General features: G+C 40.2%; 1 protein-coding gene and 1 long non-coding RNA gene across 4 annotated transcripts in view; one reads left to right on the forward strand and one right to left on the reverse strand.

The window, feature by feature from the left end:
• LOC124283094 overlaps window positions 1-7,074 on the forward strand; it is a 35,375-nt gene extending 28,301 nt beyond the window's left edge. For 2 of the 3 annotated variants that reach the window (XM_046719120.1, XM_046719119.1), the window contains exons 9-14: window positions 909-980; window positions 1,700-1,771; window positions 2,289-2,348; window positions 3,077-3,184; window positions 4,813-4,884; window positions 5,747-7,074. In XM_046719120.1, the coding sequence (XP_046575076.1) occupies window positions 909-980; window positions 1,700-1,771; window positions 2,289-2,348; window positions 3,077-3,184; window positions 4,813-4,884; window positions 5,747-6,795 (1,433 nt within the window). In that variant the 3' untranslated portion in view covers window positions 6,796-7,074. The remainder of the gene's footprint in view (window positions 1-908; window positions 981-1,699; window positions 1,772-2,288; window positions 2,349-3,076; window positions 3,185-4,812; window positions 4,885-5,746) is intronic. The other variant, XM_046719121.1, reaches the window with a different exon arrangement.
• Window positions 7,075-14,022: 6,948 nt separating this feature from the next.
• LOC124283098 lies at window positions 14,023-18,638 on the reverse strand. Its single transcript, XR_006900298.1, has 2 exons — window positions 18,479-18,638; window positions 14,023-15,193 (listed from the first exon to the last, which is right to left on the reverse strand). It is a non-coding gene; the product is annotated as an uncharacterized LOC124283098 (long non-coding RNA).
• Window positions 18,639-21,290: the final 2,652 nt, after the last annotated feature.

Here is a 21,290-nt window from a genome sequence, read left to right on the forward strand (position 1 = left end):
GGTGGATGTGTCTTCGTTGGTAGTGGGTAATGAGAAAGTTCCTTTCAGTGATTCCGTGAAAGACCTTGGTGTTTTTCTAGACTCAAATTTATCCATGGAAACACACGTAAACTCTGTTTGTAAGTCATGCTATTTTCATCTCAGAAATATTGCTTCCATTCGTGATATTCTGACATTTGATGCAGCTCACCACCTAGCTCGTTCACTTGTTCTCTCACGTTTGGATTATTGCTGCAGTCTTCTTGTAAATATCCGCCAAGATCTATTGTCCAAGCTCCAGAGGATTCAGAACTCTGCGGCGCGACTGATTTGCCGAGTCAACAAGCGCAGTCACATTACACCATTGCTGATACGCTTACATTGGCTGCCCACGAAACAGAGAATAGATTATAAAATCCTCACTCTCACTTTCAAGTGCCTCCATGACAAAGCTCCAATCTATCTGAAAGATCTCCTCAGTGAATATGTCCCACCACGGCTTTTAAGATCAAGTTCTAATTGTCAGTTGAATGTCCCCAAGGTCAGATTAAAGTCATATGGACATAGACAGTTCTCTTTACACAGCTCCCCTTTTCTGAACTCACTGCCTCTTCACATCCGACAAGCCGCGTCTGTGGAATCTTTCCAGTCCCAACTGAAAACTTTCCTTTTTAAACAAGCTTATGAACTTTAATCCTTTCTTCATTATCCTTCCCACTATCCATATCACTACCACTATCCATCAATTTCGCTGTCTATCCATCCCCACTTGGAAATCAATACTCACTATTTTATTCCCATTCTCGCTTTGTCCGGTTTTTTTCACTTTGCTCGTCCATCATTCTCACTATTCTGTCCATCATTCTCACTATTCTGTCCCCATTCACCTTCCTCGCTACACCAGTACATCCATTTTCTGTGTTCAACAGAGGCAGTATCTACACCATCAATATCTCCAGTAGCGACAGACATCACCTCACAGGTTCAGGCAGCAGAACCCAGTAAGGCTTTCATCCTATCCATCGATCACGCTTTATTGTCAATATTCCAGTTCCTGATTCTCACTTTCCCCATCCAGCTATCCCTGTCCATCATTCACTCTGGCCATTCCTCTTTATTCATCCAAGTCACTGTCACTGTCCATTTCTTTTCACTACCTACGCCTATTCTTCTGAGAGGGGGGGGGACTATTTTGTCCATCATACTCACTATTCTGTCCACTAATTCTGTCCACCATTCTCACTATTCTGTCCATCATTCTCACTATTCTGTCCATCATTCTCACTATCCTGTCCACACTTCTCACTATTCTGTCCATACTTCTCACTATTGTGTCCATCATTCTCACTATTCTGTCCATCTTTTCTCACTATTGTCCACACTTCTCACTATTGTGTCCATCATTCTTACTATTCTGTCCATCATTCTCACTATTCTGTCCACACTTCTCACTATTGTGTCCATCATTCTCACTATTGTGTCCATCATTCTCACAATTATGTCCATCATTCTCACTATTGTGTCCATCATTCTCACAATTATGTCCATCATTCTCACTATCCTGTCCATCATTCTCACTATTCTGTCCATCATTCTCACTATTCTGTCCATCATTCTCACTATCCTGTACATCTCTCTCGCTATCCTGCACCTTCTTCTCACTACATGATCCATCCACCTTCCTCGTTACACCAGTACATCCCTTGTCTGTGTTCAACAGAGGCAGTATCTACACCATCAATATCTCCAGTAGCAACAGACATCACCTCACAGGTTCAAGCAACAGAATCCAGTAAGGCTTTCATCCTATCCATCGATCACGCTTTATTGTCATTATTCCAGTTCCTGATTCTCACTTTCCCCATCCAGCTATCCCTGTCCATCATTCACACTGGCTATTCATCTTTATTCATCCAAGTCACTGTCACTGTCCATTTCTTTTCATTATCTACGTCCATTCTTCTGGGGTGGGGTGGGATGGGGTGGGGAATAAGCTTAGTGTTTAAAGAGTTTGCTCGTTAAAGCGAAGACCCGGGTTCGATTCCCCACATAGGTACAATGTGCGAAGCCCCTTCTGAAGCCCGTTCTGTTCTCCACCACCCCACCCACCCTTCCTTGATATTGCTCTTATATTGCGAAAAGTGGCGTAAATTCATACTCACTCACCCACTCTTCCTACTATCCCAATAATATAAATTTGATATAAATGATAATTTGTATTTATAACATGCCAACTTCCTGACATCGCTACATTATACTATCCCTATCCACCTCCCTCACTATGCCAATATATGCATTTCTATCTTCAGCACCATCGACTTCTCCATTGGCTACACACACGCTCTCACAGGATCAAGCCGATGAGTCAAGTAAGGCTTAGTGTTCCGGGGTGAGAATGATGTGTTTTCAAACTGATGCTACCGTATTTATCACACCCTTTTAATCGTACGAGTTCAGGTGAATTCCGTATTGCACTCCAATTTCTGTATTACACGGCTTCCGGATCTACAGTGTTCGGCAGTGACGAGTTAGATTAAAATATTCATGAAAGGATATTAATGAATATAGAACGCCATACTCGTGATTCGAACTCGTCTCTCTCCTGCCATGACACCTTCTAGTTCAAAACATAAGGTATCTATATATGTACAGTGAAACCTGCCAACACCGGCACCAGTCTAATCCGGCACACTGTCAAATTCGGCACACAATTTTGGTCCCGTCATTTCACAACGATATTTTGATCATTAAAACATTAAAAGTTTCCGGTCCCAACAAGTAATTTTAACTGTAATTAACACTGTCTAAACCGGCATGGGTATGAGCAGTCCAATCAAGGACCTATCCGGCACCTTGTCTAAACCGGCATTTTATTTCGGTCCCGTGGGGTGCCGGTTTAGACAGGTTTCACAGATGATGGCCTTGTTGAGGTGTACACATTTCAGCCATGTCCTATTCTGAGATTATTCCAGGGCGCGTTACAAAGTAAATATAGATATATAAGCTGCTTCAAGAAGAAAATACATTTAGCACCTCAGGGAAACTGAAAACAGCCCTTTGCCACTACTGTTAATTGTCTCTTCTATGTATATTTCAGCCTCGTCAAGGACACTTATCACAGCGGCAGCAACAGCAACGGCCCTGCTTTGCTGTGGCTTGGTACTCACGGTGGTAGTAGTGCTGCGGAAGAAGAAGCAGTCTGTCTGTGAGTATGTCAGGGCGCCGTTTGTAGCAGCATTTCAACAAGATGACGGCGGCGGACATCAGCAATACCTTCACACATTGAAACCATGTGGAGATTCGAACCTGCTGTGATGAGCGAACGTATTAACCACTACGCTACCATACGCCCTTCCTCGTTATGATGACACAATTAGTTCGGGTGGTCAACATCCTCATTTCACTTGACAGCCCCTAGAATTGATCCTCAGCGACCCATGCTTGTCGTAAGAGGCGACTTACGGGATCGGGTGGTCAGGCTCGCTTACTTGGTTGACACATGTCATCGTATCCCAATTGCGTAGATCGATGTTCATGATGTTGATCACGGGATTGTCTGGTCCAGACTCGATTATTTACAGACCGGGCCATATAGCTGGAATATTGCTGGGTGCGGCGTAAAGCTGAACTTACTCACTAATGCAGGTTCTGTCGTGCTTGATAATGGGGTTAGCATCTAATTGCCACAGCTGTGGCTGCGAGGTGAAATAGAGTTTCACATCAGGATTATTGTACTTAAATAGAAATAGTTTGTGGAATTGGGTTTAACGTCGTGCTTGAGAATATTTCGCTCATATGTTGACGTGCATGCATGTGCATGTGCGGCTGCTTGTACTAGCCCTGACTGAAGCTGGTTTTATAGTGCTAGCCCACTGAGATACCATGCCGCAGTGAAGCATGAAAACACCACTCAGACACATTATACAAACTCCGAGCCGACCAGTCCTTGTTGTACCAATTAATGCCGAGCGCCAGGCAGGGACCAACAAGTACCATATTTTAACGTCTTTTGGTATGACGCGGTCGGGGATCGAACCCGCGACCTTCCGCACTCCGGGCGGACGCTCTAAGCACAAGACCACGGAGGCGGTCTAAATAGATACATGTGTAAGTGGCGGCCTATACTAGAGAAGACGGTTCAATACAGCAAGAGGACGCTGGGACCAGACAATCCAGTGATCAACATCATGAGCATCGATCTACGCAATTACAATACGTTGACATGTGTCAACCAAGTCAGCGATCCTAACCAGCCGGCCCCGTTAGTCGCTTCGTACGACAAGCATGGGTTACTGAACTTCACTTCTATCCTTGTACGAAGCATTATCATACAGACAAATCTGACGGTGTATTAGTGTTGAAAATAATACTGTGAGTTTATTAGTCCAATCCCCCACAGAAATGTTCCAGCTATAAGAAGACGACTCTTTTCTAATAGAATCTTGACCAGACAATAAAGTGATCTATGTTGTGACCAGTGACCCATGACGTCACATTATGAGGGTGGGTAGGGCCGTTCGTTTTTCTATATCTTACAAAAAGAAATCCAACGCCGAGCCTTCCTTGTTTTAGGCCTGGGGCTGAGGCAGTCTAGACTTGCCGACAAGGGCCTTAACTCAGAAACACTGGCGTCAAGGTGTATAATGTCACTGACACTGTCTTCACACTACATAAAAAGATTATTTTATATAGAGCACTAAGACCAAAGTTGTTGTTTTATGCGTTACAAGCCCAGACCAGAGATACATATCACCGTGGTTTAGCGTTTTATGAAACACGATTGAATTGATATCCTGCTTTGCAGACTCAACCCGATCCATTTGTTTGTTCCAGCCACACGGCGTCTCGTATATAGCAGCATCTCAACTGACAAGGATCATGACCCGGGCACTCACAGTCAACGTGGTATGGACACTTTATACTGAAGATACAAAAGAAACTTAGGTTCTTCCAATATATATTTTAGGGCAGCAAATTTCAGTAAAACCATTTTCCAACAGCCTGCAGCATAAGTGTATTTTTCAAGAATGTGAGACAAGTTATTCTCTTTTCGACGAAATCCAGCCCTTTAACAGCGTGAATTTCTGGAGAAACTTAACATAATCTCATCACTATTTTAAACATTTCAAGTGAACTGGTGATGGGACTGTAATGCCATACAAATCAATGTGTCATTATAGTGTAAAGTACTGGTAATTTGTGAATGAATATGATTACAGTTTACAAGCAGTTTTCACTCCATCTATTGATCTACAACATCGTGGTGCATTTGGTAAAGTAAATACTTCCAAGTATATGTATGATATCAAAATGTCGGCCTCACAATTAGAAGTGAAGTCATAGCTTAAGTTGCCCTTAGCAATGGTCGAACAGGCATCTGAGTAAAGCTGTGCTAAGCTAAAAGAGTGTGACGGGCGAACGCTTTAACCACAAGGCTACCCCTCCGCTCCGGATGAAGACCGGGAGGCTGGTAGTTGGAGATGACGTGCATATACCCGTATGTACCAGTATATCTAGGAATAAACGCAAAAACACCCTTTGTAAGTTTCAGAAATTCTTGAAAAATGGGGTGATCAAGTTTGTGTCCTTGGTAGGGGACATGGGTGGCCCTCTGATCAAAGAAACCATTAGATCAAATTGAGATTTGAACAAAAAAGGATCATGGGTCCTGAACACCTGAAGATCCGAATCTGTCGATGCTGCTGCCTCGAACCACTTGGTCCAGTCAAGATGTATGCTGGTATCTAATTGTATGTGTTTGTTTCAGCTCTTTACGCGAGGAAGGTTTACTTGATGTATGCTGAAGATCACAAGGATCATATAAATGTGATCACCAACCTGGCCACCCACCTCAAGAAACAATGCTGTTGTGAAGTCTTCTTTCTACGCTGGTTCCCCCGAGAAATCCAGACAATGGGCGCATACGAATGGATTCTCACCCACATTGATCAGGCCGACTTCGTACTCATCATCAACTCAGAGGCAGCGTTCAAATTGTTTGAAACTCGTCATACTAACGAGACTCTCAGAAGATTAGACGAAGGCCCCGAGGGTGACACCTTCTCTCTGGCACTTACCCACGTCTTGACCAAATCATCGGAGCCGTGGTTCTTCAGGAAGACCATCCTAGCATACTTTGACTACACCGATGAGGACTTCATCTTGAAGGACGTTTGCCCCGGTGTTCAGTACAGGCTGCCGAAACACTTCAAGGAGTTCGTGTGCCACATCCATGAGATGAGTGGGCAGTCTGGCATTGATGAAATGGTTGATCTAGAAGCTACCTCAAGTGGAAGACAGTTATTGGAGGCCATAAGAAAAGCTAAACATTTCCAAAGGTCGGACCCACAGTGGTTTGATAAGAGGTTCTTTCGTCAAGAAGATTCAGGCTTCGACTCCATTTCAACCAAATGTGAGAGCCCTGTGGGAGCAGACGACTCCGTCTCCATAGCAACAAGACCACTCAGAGAAATGCATGTACATCCTTCAGAATCTGATAATGCTGACGAATTCAAAAGCGCTGTGACATACAACACTGACTATGCAAGAGCTCATGGGGAGTGCGTTTTTGATATGCTCCCCCCAAGTGAAGTGTCCATTGGGGCTTCAACTGACTCCATATACAGACGGATGGACAGCATCAACAAGCAGAACGAAATCAACACTGTCCGCTTCACCCCTGTTCGTCAGACGCAAACAGATGGAGATGCGACTTCTCCTTCTACCAACATCCGTGACCTTCCAGATGCTGCTACTGCTGCTCAAGGACTCTCCCAGCCTGACAGTCTCGTCTCGATGGGGGGAAGAGATGTATAGAACTGTGTGGAAGACTGAGAGTGGGTAGAACGAATCTTATATTGGGAAGTGTTCGTTACATTACATAACGATTTCTCCGCTTTGGGGAAACATACAAAAGAAAGTAATTATTTTCATAACATTCAATATTTTTATATACATGTATTTCAACACGATGTCCTCTTTTTCAGATTTGGGAAAATCCGTGCCTTTAGTCCTCCCAAACCTTTGACGTAGATTGTTTAATTAGCTTACACATATCAGAACATCAGATTCACATCACTTAACATTTACCTCGAACGCTTGCCTCGAAACGCGTCACTCTGCCTCCAAATAGACCTCCCTTCATTTCGCAAAAGCGATACAACTGGTCTGTGATATTTCATGAAGTCCATAAAATCTGAACCATAAGTTTGACCTCCAATGGCCTTGACCTTATATGAAGGTCATCCAAAAGTTGAAACAACGCATTAGAAAGTCAGGGATGCCAGCTGTTTGAAGTATGTCCTGCAATACAGATAACATGGCCACTCACACAATTTTCCTACAAATCGATTTGTACTGGTGAGAACTCCTGCCATGTGATGGCGGTCTGTAATGGTCAGAGGATGAAATTTACGACGTTTATAAGTAAAGAAAGCATTTTGGAAATGGATTTATTTTGCAACACCGGAGGGTGGGGGTTGGGGGACTCGTACCACACATTATTTCTTATCTGTTTTGACTTGATGACATCAGGTGACACTTGACAGTCAGATATGCCGAATGAATTAGTGAAATAATAAATTATGTAATTAATGTAATTCATTCCTCGAATACATCATCTGGTGCGTTGATGGTGTTTGTACAGGTAATCTTTGTTGGCGGATCAGACAAAATTAGTCGACTCATCATAATTTTCCAACAAGAAAATAATGAAATTGTTAAACAGTTTTCACGGTCATTTAGGTTGTCGGGGGATTAAAATAAATTAGTCTACTCATCGAAAACAGGTTGCACTGGGTTGTTGTGCATGCTAATTAGGAAGTGGTGAGTTGTTTTGATTGTGAAATACTGTGTGTATATTGAAGTGTTTTGTTAATTACTTTGTCGGTGGCCCTCCTTATCCTTCTTCTCTCCCTGCTACTTCTCTGCTGGTCTGCGTAGTTGAATGTTGATAATTGATGGGGTTTTTCATCACTGATCATACTTTCCTTATATATTTGTTTTTATTTCACAAAACTTAATTTAATATATTAGCGGCCTGGAAGTTGTCCCATAAGCGGAAGAATTTGTCGGACCTGGCCCGCTGGGAAACATGTTTTTTTTCTAACTTACCTAATATTATTTTTTTTATTTCACAAAACTCAAACACTTTTGGTTTATACTAAAGTCATCATATCGATTTTCATCTTCAGTTATGTTGAAGTTTTCTCCATTTTACTAACGTCTACGAATCCACCGCTCGGTCCGTCAACGAATCCACCGAATTTCCAAGTCTACGAACCAGTCTGGTCTACGAATTAACCTACTGCCAAATTAAAACTTTAACCTGAAAGCCCTCGACAATCACTAATGTAACAACCAAGTAATGATATATTATAACCAAGATGTTGGGTCAGCGATCCAAAACACGTCCAGCCCATGTGACGTCACATCCATCTCCAGATTTCATCCATCATGCTTGGACTCACGGTTGGTGTGAAATCTATGAAGGCAGCCAGACTGACTAAAACCTAAACTTGACGGTTGGCTCTAACATTGACCAGTCTGTTTGGTGTACTGATGTATACATGTATGTACTTTATCTTTTCCGTTAGGATTTCTACTGCAGTGTCAATGTGCAGAGGAAAAATATTTCTCCCACTCTTTATCCATATATTTAAAATCGTACACAAGTCTTTTTAATAACATCAGTTTTTGACTTTTACTGTTACTGCGAAAATTGGACGATCACTGCATATAGGATCGAAGTACGCACAGGCTAAAACGCTAGTTTCATGTAAAATCAAATCGAATTAAAGTGCTAAGTACTAAGTGGAAAATTCATTAGTGAGTATGTATTTATGATCAGCCAGTTTCCCTATCATTATTTGGTCGCGGGTTTGGGTGAATATCTCCGCAACAAAGTAAAGGATGGTGATAAATATGGAAATAGACGGTTGATACAAAACATCTAAAGTTAAAATAAAATATATAGACCTCAAGATTATATGCATTTTCTTTTGCATGAAGTGTAACCCAGCATCCACTGCCTACCTGTACTGCGTTATGTCAACGAATGTATGTGTAAATCAGGGTGACTTTGAGCAATGGATAGTTGGATACCCCAACTTGTGATGCGAAGAACACTTATTAGTTTACATTTTGTCATTTTATGTACAAGCGAACATGTCAATTTAGATAGATATTAAACTTGATTTAAGATAATAGCTGTTAATGAGAATTGCCTTAAGCTGTGTGAGATACTGTTTGCCGTCAAACCGGTCATCACAGGTGCCACCAGGCTGATCTATCTGTCTGAATCTAAATATGATATATGGCATTTCAGGGCAATATTACTCTGAACATAACGATAAAGCGAAACAGCATGCGCATTGCTTTCGGGGGTACTATCTCAGCTCTTCGTGGCAATTCGGAATTTACACGCTAGAGTTTGAATTAATAACGTTAGAACCAATCAATGAGGAGATATACATAGAAATGTGGATCAAAACTATACTTGGTCTGTACTGCAGTCGGTGGTGAAATCCATAAAAATCCACTTTTTTACAGCTCATCTACTTCCAAAACGCAGCTATATCATAACAGAAATGTTTATCTTACATACTTTTCATATTTAGAACCTGTACCCACTTGGCTTCTTCAATATTTCGTCGAAATCTCACATTGATATTCTCAGCGATCCAAAACACGTCCAGCCCATGTGACGTCACATCCATCTCCAGATTTCATCCATCATGCTTGGACTCACGGTTGGTGTGAAATCTATGAAGGCAGCCAGACTGACTAAGACCTAAAACTTGGACGGTCTGTACGACTGACTGTATGGCTAGCTGAGGTGTGTAACCCTGGATCAGATATATGTGGATTTGAAAGTTTCACAAATTCACAAATTTGACTACCTGAGGACTCTCCTGTTACAGTATTAAATATAAACTCTTTCACTTAGTAACATATTCAACCAAATAAACTGTTGTTTTGTTTTTATAGACAAATTATGTGGATTTTGTTTGCATACACATGTAATGCGCATCTATTCGACTGATCTAGAATGTGTCGACGTCGACATGTTTGTGCCGAGACAGCTCACAAGAAGCATGTGAGTACCACATAGCAATAGTCTAATCCCATGGCCATATGTGGCGTCCATTGCGATGTGGGGTTGTATGGTTGAATTTTATCAATCTGTTTTGTGCCCTTGCCATGGGGTTGACAAATCTTCCAATTTTCGCTCGCCAAACTTCCAAACGAACCCCCATCCTGAAGTTTGGAGAGGATTATGTTTTCCAGCGACGTTTGAGTCGGTAAATTTTGGAGTTTTGTCAGAGAGCAATTGAAGTGTGCCAAGGCACAATCAAACGCAACCTTGTCATGAACATGAAGTCTTCATGTCAGCTGCCAATACTTTCTGAGGGAAAACATTCACTGGTCTTTTCATGACTAAATGTGCTTCAAACTAATTTCATCCAACCAACACACCACAGGTGTTAGTTAACGTTGAAATTCAAGTGATTGGAAAACGCTTTAAATTTCGTAGGAAGTAATCCAAATTGAGAAATTTCAATGTTTCATACCACTATTGACCATGACCTCAGCTGGAGGTGATGTGCTGAAGTTTGAGTTAAAGTGCATAAAATGAAATTTGCACTTAAAATCAAGTCTAAGTGGTTATTGGTATATTACCAAAATACTGCTACATTCTCCTGCCATAAATACATTGTTGGAAACAAAATATGTGCCATTTATTTTAAGGCTTGAATAAAGAGTCTAATGAATGTTTTTATTGTTTACTGAAACAAAATATGTAAACACCAATGAATCCACCATGTACTACAAAGCCATGCAGAGTGAGTGAGTGAGTTTAGTTTTACACTGACTTTAGCAATATTCCAGCAATAACACACATGACACAGTTGGGGACAGAAATGGGCTTCACACATTGTACACATGTCGAGAGTTAAACCCGGGTATTTGGCGTGACAAGCGAACACTTTAACCACTAAGCTACCCACTGTCGAGAGCCATGCACGAGATGAAGAATGAAATGAGAATCAAAGTTTAATGCAGACTTGGCCGGAGTGGGCTCATACAATACAGATGCTGAGCTGGGGACACACAGATGTCAACTTGGGGGCACAGGTCTGGGGGCAGGGGGATGCTAGAGAAGGTTTTTTTGTTCTTTTTCATTTGTTTGTTGTTTTATAGCTGGACAACATGGGGTGTTAACTGAAACGTTTCATATATGCGTCTGCTGTCGGGTCAAATTTAAACCATGAGTAGTTCATCTATCATGCTTGGACTCACGGTTGGTGTGAAATCTATGAAGGCAGCCAGACTGACTAAAACCTAAAACTTGGACGATATGTACGACTGACTGTATGGCTAGCTGAGGTGTGTAGCCCTGGATCAGATATATGTGGATTTGAAAGTTTCACAAATTCACAAATTTGACTACCTGAGGACTCTCCTGTTACAGTTTTAAAAATTAACTCATTCACTTAGTTACATATTCAATCAAATAAACTGTTGTTTTGTTTTTATAGACAAATTATGTGGATTTTGTTTGCATACACATGTAATTTGCAGCTATTCGACTGAGCTAGAATGTGTCATAGGATCAAATCTATTAACAGGAATTTTTAAACTTGGATTTAAAGTCCATTTTAACATGCATGGTTCCCAGTTTTTCCCTATAAAAATTCCCTGATAATTCCCTGATTTGTTTCCAGAGAGATTAAAACTTTGTAAACTTTATGAACAGCTTTATAAATACCAGAGACCAAATAGAATCTGTAAATAAACATCGTCACATGAAAAAGTCCTGTTTTAGAGAATCTACAGTGTGTCATGGTTTGTTATAAAAACACTAACACCTACAATTGACTGGCAGAGGGTCAGTAAGATCCTAAGGATACATACATTTGAAACAATAACAAATTTATGTACATGAACATATATGGAGGGACGTGTTACTAGTTGTACAGCCTAAAACATCCCACCCAGAGCTACTCCACAACCCTCTGTACCACTCCAGTCTCTGAGGTTCATCAGTCACACACCAGTTTGCAGGTCAACATCTGGCACTGTTCATCACGCAACAGTCTCGATATTAATTTACGTATCACATCTCTACATGGCATCTCATCGCTCTTGTGAAACTGCCACATTAGATTCTCGGATTTTCCTCTCCAGGGGTGTATCGTGGTATGTCCTCCTATGGAAGAAGAGAGTACTGGTAGTTTAATAAATGTCAGGTTAAGGCTACTTCAGTCACCGCCGCACCATGTATAATACCCAAAGTGTTTTTTTGTTTACCGTAATACAGCACGCGAGAGAGTGAGATAATATTGCTTAACACTTCATCATCAATTTTTCAGCTATTTGAGGCAAAATCCAGATTAGACCAAAACAAGCCAGTGATTTATATTGCAATCAGTTATCCACACTGTACAGGGTACATAATGACATACTGTCAGCCAAATGAAGCTTAATAGCCATTCAGTTTGCAGTCAGCTGTCAAAAAGCACCTCCCGCATCTTTAAAGAGTACCATTTATCTTCCCAATGGTACATACTGACGATTATGGGTCTGACCTTATCCTGTTTTGGGGGAGATAGTCTGTGGGCTTTTACAATATCTCTTGGGGTGAGGGGGCTGCAATTTCTTAACTTCTCTTACCTTGTTGAGAATCTCGAGCACTTTTTCCTTACTCTCGGTGAAGGTTTCCCGTGGTGACTTTGGCACTCCATATATAACCATGTTGTTGCGTCGACTTCGTTCTTCTTGATGGAAAGTTTTCCGCCCGTAACCCCGTTTCATTTTATCATTCTATACCTAAGAACAAATGTTGTTGGGTTTTTTATCAAAACACCTTAACACGAACCCTTACCCTAAATCTAAACCACGCCCTAACCCTTACCCCAAGACCCTAAACCTAACCCTAAAACCTTGAAATAATCTTAATAAATAGAATACATTTCAAGCGGGGGTTACGGGCGGAACTCTTACCCAGAGGTTAACGCCCTATCTTTGATTCCGCCCCAACCCTGTGTATGAAAGGCGAGATTGGTGAGGTATCCACTGCCACGTCGACATGTTTGTGCCGAGAGAGCTCACAAGAAGCATGCGAGTACCACATAGCAATAGTCTATATCCCATGGCCATATGTGGCGTCCATTGCGATGTGGGGTTGTATGGTTGAATTTTATCAATGTTTTCTGCCCTTGCCATGGGGTTGACAAATCTTCCAATTTTCGCTCGCCAAACTTCCAAACGAACCCCCATCCTGAGGTTTGGAGAGGTTATGTTTTCCAGCGACGTTTGAGTCGGTAAATTTTGGAGTTTTGTCAGAGAGCAATTGAAGTGTGCCAAGGGAGACAATTAAACGCAACCTTGTCATAAACATGGAGTCTTCATGTCTGCTGCCAATACTTTCTGAGAGAAAACATTCACTGGTCTTTTCATGACTAAATGTGCTTCAAACTAACCTTGACATTTCATCCAACCAACACACCACAGGTATTAGCGTTGAAATTCAAGTGATTGTAAAACGTTTTAAATTTCGAAGGAAGTAATCCAAAATGTCAAATTTCAATGTTTCATACCACTATTGACCATGACCTCAGCTGGAGGTGATGTGCTGAAGTTTGAGTTAAAGTGCATAAAATGAAATTTGCACTTAAATTCAAGTCTAAAAATGCTGCTACATTCTCCTGCCATAAATACATTGTTGGAAACAAAAAAATGTGCCATTTATTTTAAGGCTTGAATAAAGTGTCTAATGAATGTTTTTATTGTTTACTGAAACAAATTATGTAAACACCAATGAATCCACCATGTACTACAAAGCCATGCAGAGTGAGTGTGTGAGTTTAGTTTTACACTGACTTTAGCAATATTCCAGCAATAACACAGTTGGGGACAGAAATGGGCTTCACACATTGTACACATGTCGAGAGTCAAACCCGGGTATTTGGCGTGACAAGCGAACGCTTTAACTACTAAGCTACCCACTGTCGAGAGCCATGCACGAGATGAAGAATGAAATGAGAATCAAAGTTTAATGCAGACTTGGCCGGAGTGGGCTCATACAATACAGATGCTGAGCTGGGGACACACAGATGTCAACTTGGGGGCACAGGTCTGGGGGCAGGGGGATGCTAGAGAAGTTTTTGTTCTTTTTCATTTGTTTGTTGTTTTATAGCTGGACAACATGGGGTGTTAACTGAAACGTTTCATATATGCGTCTGCTGTCGGGTCAAATTTAAACCATGAGCAGTTCATCTATCATGCTTGGACTCACGGTTGGTGTGAAATCTATGAAGGCAGCCAGACTGACTAAAACCTAAAACTTGGACGGTATGTACGACTGACTGTATGGCTAGCTGAGGTGTGTAACCCTGGATCAGATATATGTGGATTTGAAAGTTTCACAAATTCACAAATTTGACTACCTGAGGACTCTCCTGTTACAGTTTTAAAAATTAACTCATTCACTTAGTTACATATTCAATCAAATAAACTGTTGTTGTTTTTATAGACAAATTATGTGGATTTTGTTTGCATACACATGTAATTTGCAGCTATTCGACTGAGCTGGAATGTGTCATAGGATCAAATCTATTAACAGGAATTTTTAAACTTGGATTTAAAGTCCATTTTAACATGCATGGTTCCCAGTTTTCCCCTATAAAAATTCCCTGATAATTCCCTGATTTGTTTCCAGAGAGATTAAAACTTTGGGCTGTGTAAACTTTATGAACAGCTTTATAAATACCAGAGACCAAATAGAATCTGTAAATAAACATTGTCACATGAAAAAGTCCTGTTTTAGAGAATCTTCAGTGTGTCATGTTTTGTTATAAAAACACTAACACCTACAATTGACTGGCAGAGGGTCAGTAAGATCCTAAGGATACATACATTTGAAACAATAACAAATTTATGTACATGAACATATATGGAGGGACTTGTTACTAGTTGTACAGCCTAAAACATCCCACCCAGAGCTACTCCACAACCCTGTGTACCACTCCAGTCTCTGAGGTTCATCAGTCACACACCAGTTTGCAGGTGAACATCTGGCACTGTTCATCACGCAACAGTCTCGATATTAATCCACGTATCACATCTCTACATGGCATCTCATCGCTCTTGTGAAACTGCTACATTAGATTCTCGGATTTTCCTCTCCAGGGGTGTCTCGTAGTATGTCCTCCTGTGGAAGAAGAGAGTACTGGTAGTTTATTAAATGTCAGGTTAAGGCTACTTCAGTCACTGCCGCACCATGTATAATACCCAAAGTGGTTTTTTTGTTTAAGCAAAAAAAAAAAAAATTTATCATTGAACATAAGTAATAAGTGCAAGCGTCTGTTCACATTATTTAGATCAGGGTGTAATGCAGTAGGTATCAAATGTATTAGAAGAGGTACTGCCTCCTGCAATGATGATATTGTGTTATGTAAACACTGTAAAAGTATTGAGGATGAAATCCATATTGTCTATATTTGTAAACGCTATGAGGATATGCGTCGGCGTTACATTCCGAAAACGGTCCATGGATATTATTATTCACTCCGCAGCATATGTACATCATCCGACAATAACATCATAAATAATTTTGTCAAGTTCTTAGAACATGTTTATTCTGCTCCTGTTAGCGTTGTTGTATGAAAATGGTAACCAAAATCACTATTGTACAACCTTGTACGATGGGTCGTATGGCCTTTATACAAAATAAACCCTTCTTCTTCTTCTTTTTTGTTTACCGTAATGCAGCACGCAAGAGAGTGAGAGAATATTGCTTAACACTTCATCATCAATTTTTCAGCTATTTGAGGCAAAATCGAGATTAGACCAAAAAAGCCAGTGATTTATATTGCAATCAGTTATCCACACTGTACAGGGTACATAATGACATACTGTCAGCCAACTGAAGCTTAATAACCATTCAGTTTGCAGTCAGCTGTCAAAAAAACTGGAGGTGTCCTTGTCAGAGCACCTGTTCTAAAACAAACATGACATCTATCTCCAATTAAACGAGAACAGACTGCATTTGTTTGCAGGATATCTGATTACCCCAAATGGTGAGTTAAGTTTTACGTCACTTTTATCAATATTCCACCAATATCACAGTGGGGACACCAGAAATGGGCTTCACACATTTACCCCAAATGGTGTATGATCTTTTGACGGAGATTATAAATCCAGATCTCATGGCTCATGCAAGCTCACACTCTGATCAGCGAAGCCTACTCTTGTCAAGGCTTAAGAACTTTATGTGAAAAAAACAGACCTCCACACAGTAGGGAGTTCCTTTAAATATTTAACCTTAACAGGAGACAAGTCTAGGCAAAGCATGGGAGTTCCTTTCCATTTTTAACCTGAACAGGAACAAGTCCAAAGCATGGGCGTGACTTTTTGAATACTGTGATGTCATGTTTCAATGTTAATACTTCGACAGACTGGTACTCATCTGTATTCTTTTTAACTGATGGTTTTAAGATTTCAGTATTTACTGATATCTCTGCATTCTGTAAAGCTCTCGAGGTTGCATGTATACTTAAGACAATATCTTACATGGGAAATATTAATCAAGCATCTTAAATTTGATTAATCTTCAATCTTCAAACATAAAACTAATCATAACCTTCTCATGAAAGATCAATAATCCTACTGACTGAGTTTGCCATATAGCAATATTCCAGTGAAAGAAATTAACAGAACCAAGTTTTGGTGACGAGCCAACGCTTTAACCACTAGGCTACCCATCCGCCCCTTCTTTGAAGAACATTCATAGGTGATGAACATGTGTCCAAGAATATTTGGATATAAACTTATATATTAGTTAGACATGACATTTCTGTGTAAGAATTAACTTGGAAACGTCATGTCTAACAAATAAAGAAGGTGATAAAAAGATCGGAGTCAAGTAGTAACAGTTCAATAACCCTGGACATGCTTCCTATGGGGTTGTGTTTGGAGAGTTTGGACTTAGATACTGGCAGGATGCCACTGCTTTCAAAATTTCTACATATAAACATAACATATTCTTCCCATTTACAAAGTTCCGTGGCTTTAAGACAAAATGCACAATTATCCACCATTACGTGAAACTGTTTCCCCTAAACAGTAAATATATTGTTACACACTCGATTTAACCATAAGGCAAATGCCATCGTACAACCTGATACTTATTTATTTCTACATGCTTCCCATGAATGTCAACATGCATTTGTGGCTGACCTCAGTAGGATTTCTTCAGAACATCTTTTCAGAGACCATATATCTATTATATGGTCTCTGATCTTTTCAACTATTTACTTCAAGTAACATTTTCATCACTTTTCCCCGCACGTTGTCTAGTTCCTCGGCCTAGATGTCATCACACTGTGAGCATCTCACCATTAACGCAAACATACAGAAATCTGTGACAAGAATATGCCATATTTTCTGAAACAGACCAGCTAGTTATCAGATGATGCTTGTGCTCAACCAGACAAGTAGTGCATGAAAATTATCAACAACCAATGAAGACGACCCTGAAACTGCAGTTACTTTGTTGACGGTCAAAAACTATGGACTGCTAATTGCAAGGAAGCTAGCATACGCTGGTAAGGTTGGCAGACAAGGAGCTGACGAGTCTGCTTGGAGCAGTGATGATGATGATTATGATAATGTTGACAATGACATTGAGTTGTATTTATAGCTTTATTCACTGCTGAACTTGTGAACTGATGTAAGAACACGGCCCAGAGAAAGCAATGCTTGTGGTAACAGGGAACTATAAACAGATCGGGTGGTCAGGTTCAGTGGTTGGCTGGATGACATGTCATGGTATCCTGATTGTTCATGATTTCAATAACCTGTGAAGATCCAGGTTAGAATTTATCGTCGGTAACCCATGCTTGTCGTAAGAGGTGACTAAAGGGGTCGGGCGGTCTGGCTCGCTGAGTTGGTTGACACATGTCATCTCATCCCAATTGCAGAGACCGATGCTCATGCTATTGATCACTGGATTGTCTGATCCAGACTTGATTATTTACAGACAGCTGCCATATATCTGGAATATTGCTGTGTGCTGTGTAAAACTAAACGATGTACAGTAATGATAAGGAGTAATGAGGCTAAAAAGTTGTGACAAGCTGATTAAATACATATTAAAAGTCAGTATTTCACAAATACCCTCAGAAGCTATAGAAATCAGTTGTCCAAACCTAAGGTGGGGTCCTACAGTTAGACATACCCGCCACTCGGCTACACAAACCTTTAACAGAGATCAACGATACATAGGATATCATGCATATTGCACCTAATCCCTTGGTTGTGGTCACTCCAACTTTATAATACAGTATAACAGTGTAGAAATCCACACTAAAAAGGCCGCTATATAGCATATTCTTATACCATTAACAGATGAAGTTGTACGTTTTCTCACATTGTGGCAAAAACTCGATACTAAGTGCCCCTCTCCCGACCTGTTCGTGACTTCAGTTTTCAGTACCTGAGATACGTGTAGCACATAAACGTCAGGTGAAATCCGACAATTCCTCCAACAACCAGTTTCAAGCCTCTCACCAGACCAGGATTTGGAGATTTTCGTCTTGACATCGCTGCCTTCCCCTTTCGCCAGCGACAGTGCACACGTTCCAAGGTTAAACGTATCGCGGACGACCATTGGGTAAAGTACACCACAGCAGCCAATGAAAATTGTTTATGTAAGTGTGGCAGCTCCTTCCGATGTAAACAAATCCACGTGCTTCCTGTGGCTTTTCACTGACTCCTCTATGAAATGTGTATTGTAGATTTTTGTGCATTTGTTCGTTCTAAAATTACTATTAAACGGATTTATCTGCTATTGCCGAGGCACTCTATTTCAAGCAAAGGATTTTCGTTCCATATTTAAATGAGAAAATAACGAGGCATACGACTTGATGGAAAACGTCATGTTTGTTGCATAGAACGATGTGAATACTTACGCCGTTGTCAAGCTAAAACACTCTAGCGTGTGTATAGTTGTGTCTGTGTGCACAATAATTCAAAGACCAAAGTAAATGAAAAGTGTTTCTTTCCTGTAATGAAACACTTCCAGTAGTAACATAATTTGATTGTATATATCACACAGGTGTCAAGCTATTACAGAAAGATCTGTAACTTTCTAGATCCTTCTGCCAAATGGCAAAACCTAGTATACTTGCAAAATAATGAAAATGCGAGGAAAAACCTACCTTTACTCTTGCGCCACGTGTCCTTCTTTCACTGTCCAGCGAGGAAATGGAGTTGCTTTGGGGGGCAACTCCACATTTCGTGTGGACAGCGCTTCCACCCTGTGTATAACTTTGCCCAGCACAGTAATTACAGTTCACACTTCATGTTAAGAACAGTGAATTATATGCAGGTGTCCCAGTGTTTGAAATATAAACAGTTGCCAAGTGCCATCAGGACCCTAAGGAAGCTGCAGACACTGATCAACCCCTTCACGTCCATCATGTAAAATACTGCCCCTTACTGCGTCAACTCTGTAAGGACCCAGACAGCCTGAAACTATGGGCCCAACATGGCATTTACCCACCTCGGTCCTACAGAATGCTGGGTATCTCTGATTTTACATATTTAATGAATATCCAGTGTATCCGTGAAGTTAATTCAATATTTTGCCTCAGTAAAAAATGACTCAACAAGTATTTGTTTTGTCGATGTTTCTTTATTTTGCTAGTTATTTGATAGACTCCATTTGGCAGCAGTCACAGCATAGTGTATCAAAGAGCTCACTTGGAGCCAGTGTAAAAATCATGATTTCAATATTCAACTGAATGAAATTTTTATTTTCACAAATATTACTTTAAATGTTACTTTATACACAGCATCATACACAACTGATGTCATCTCTGATACATTTAATGTATAATGGATACATAATATAGCATGCAGACAAACATCCAACAACAAACATTATAACTTTTTCTTGTTTATCAATGTATAAACACACTGAAGCTTTGCGCTGCGTAGTTATCTCTGTGAAAACATATAAATTTATATTTTAACATTATATCATCATGTAAACCAGGTTTCCAAACTCTAAAATACATTGGATGTTCTCTAATCAAAACAATACTTTTCAAAATCAAGGCCTTAACATCCCCATGAAAATTGTTGCTGGTCAGATTTGACATATTCTGACTTATATGGCAGAAAAAATGTCAGCAGACATCCTTTGACATGTATCACAAATAAAAATTGAAAATGTATTGTTTGAATGGTAAGAAGGGAGATAATTCTCAGCCGTATAGTCCCTATTTCATGACCTGGTCCAGCCCAGATCTTAATGATAAGTAGGAACTTGAGACATTATATTGGCATACTTTGTAACTAGAATATAGGTTTGTGTTAGCAGCCTAACAAAGAAAGTTCAAAACAACATGGTTTAAACTTGCTGGAGCTGGCAATAGTCCCATGCCTTGTCCCCTTTTGAGCTGTTGCCAATGACTACCATGGTACACTCTACCATGCTGTTATCTGTGGCTTATATTATTCACACATAATTGTTCAGTATGGAGCCAGACTATTTTACTGTTATATGACAGTGTAGTGTATAATGAAACAATGTTGTAACTGTTTTTGCTTGTTTTGATTAAGATTCAAAAGAGGTTCCAGGGATATACCTTGAGTCCTGTATTTGAGGGTCCCTGGGACTCATACTCTTATTTTTTCAGGGATCCTGGACAACAACATGGGGGTCCCAGACACGTAATGTTATTATTAATACTGTAATTGTATTGTGTATCATGATCATCACATTAATTGTTACAGTAATGAAATTGCAAATGATACCATAACTCAGCTAGTACCAGTAGTAGCAAACTCAGTGATAACTTATTGTTACTTGATTGGAATTTTTACCAAAGTATTTGGACTTTTTCCTGAGTCCCTGTGGATGCGCTAATAAATTTTGTTGCATCCATTGTCAATTTTTATGCGTATAGGACGCAGGAATTCACGTCCTGTAAGTCCCTGGGTTCATAGTGTTTTGACAATAACTAGTGGTCAGGAATGTATTCTCATGTAAGCAGTGGTAAAGAAATTCATGTTTATTGAGATGCAGCTGGAGTCAAGTGTAATCTGAATAATCAAGCACAGTACAGAATATTCTGGATGGAATTTAGATTATATAACGAGGCCTCTATCATATAATACTACCACATGCCTCTATCATATCATATATAGTATTACATCAACATTATCATGACCAGCAACTGTCTGGAGATTATTTTCACCCTGGCATGGAAGACCACATACAGAATTCACATTCTAGACAT

The sequence above is a fragment of the Haliotis rubra genome, unplaced genomic scaffold (genome assembly GCF_003918875.1).
Source record: "Haliotis rubra isolate DU_JTF1 unplaced genomic scaffold, ASM391887v1 Scf31, whole genome shotgun sequence".
Taxonomy (NCBI): domain Eukaryota; kingdom Metazoa; phylum Mollusca; class Gastropoda; order Lepetellida; family Haliotidae; genus Haliotis; species Haliotis rubra.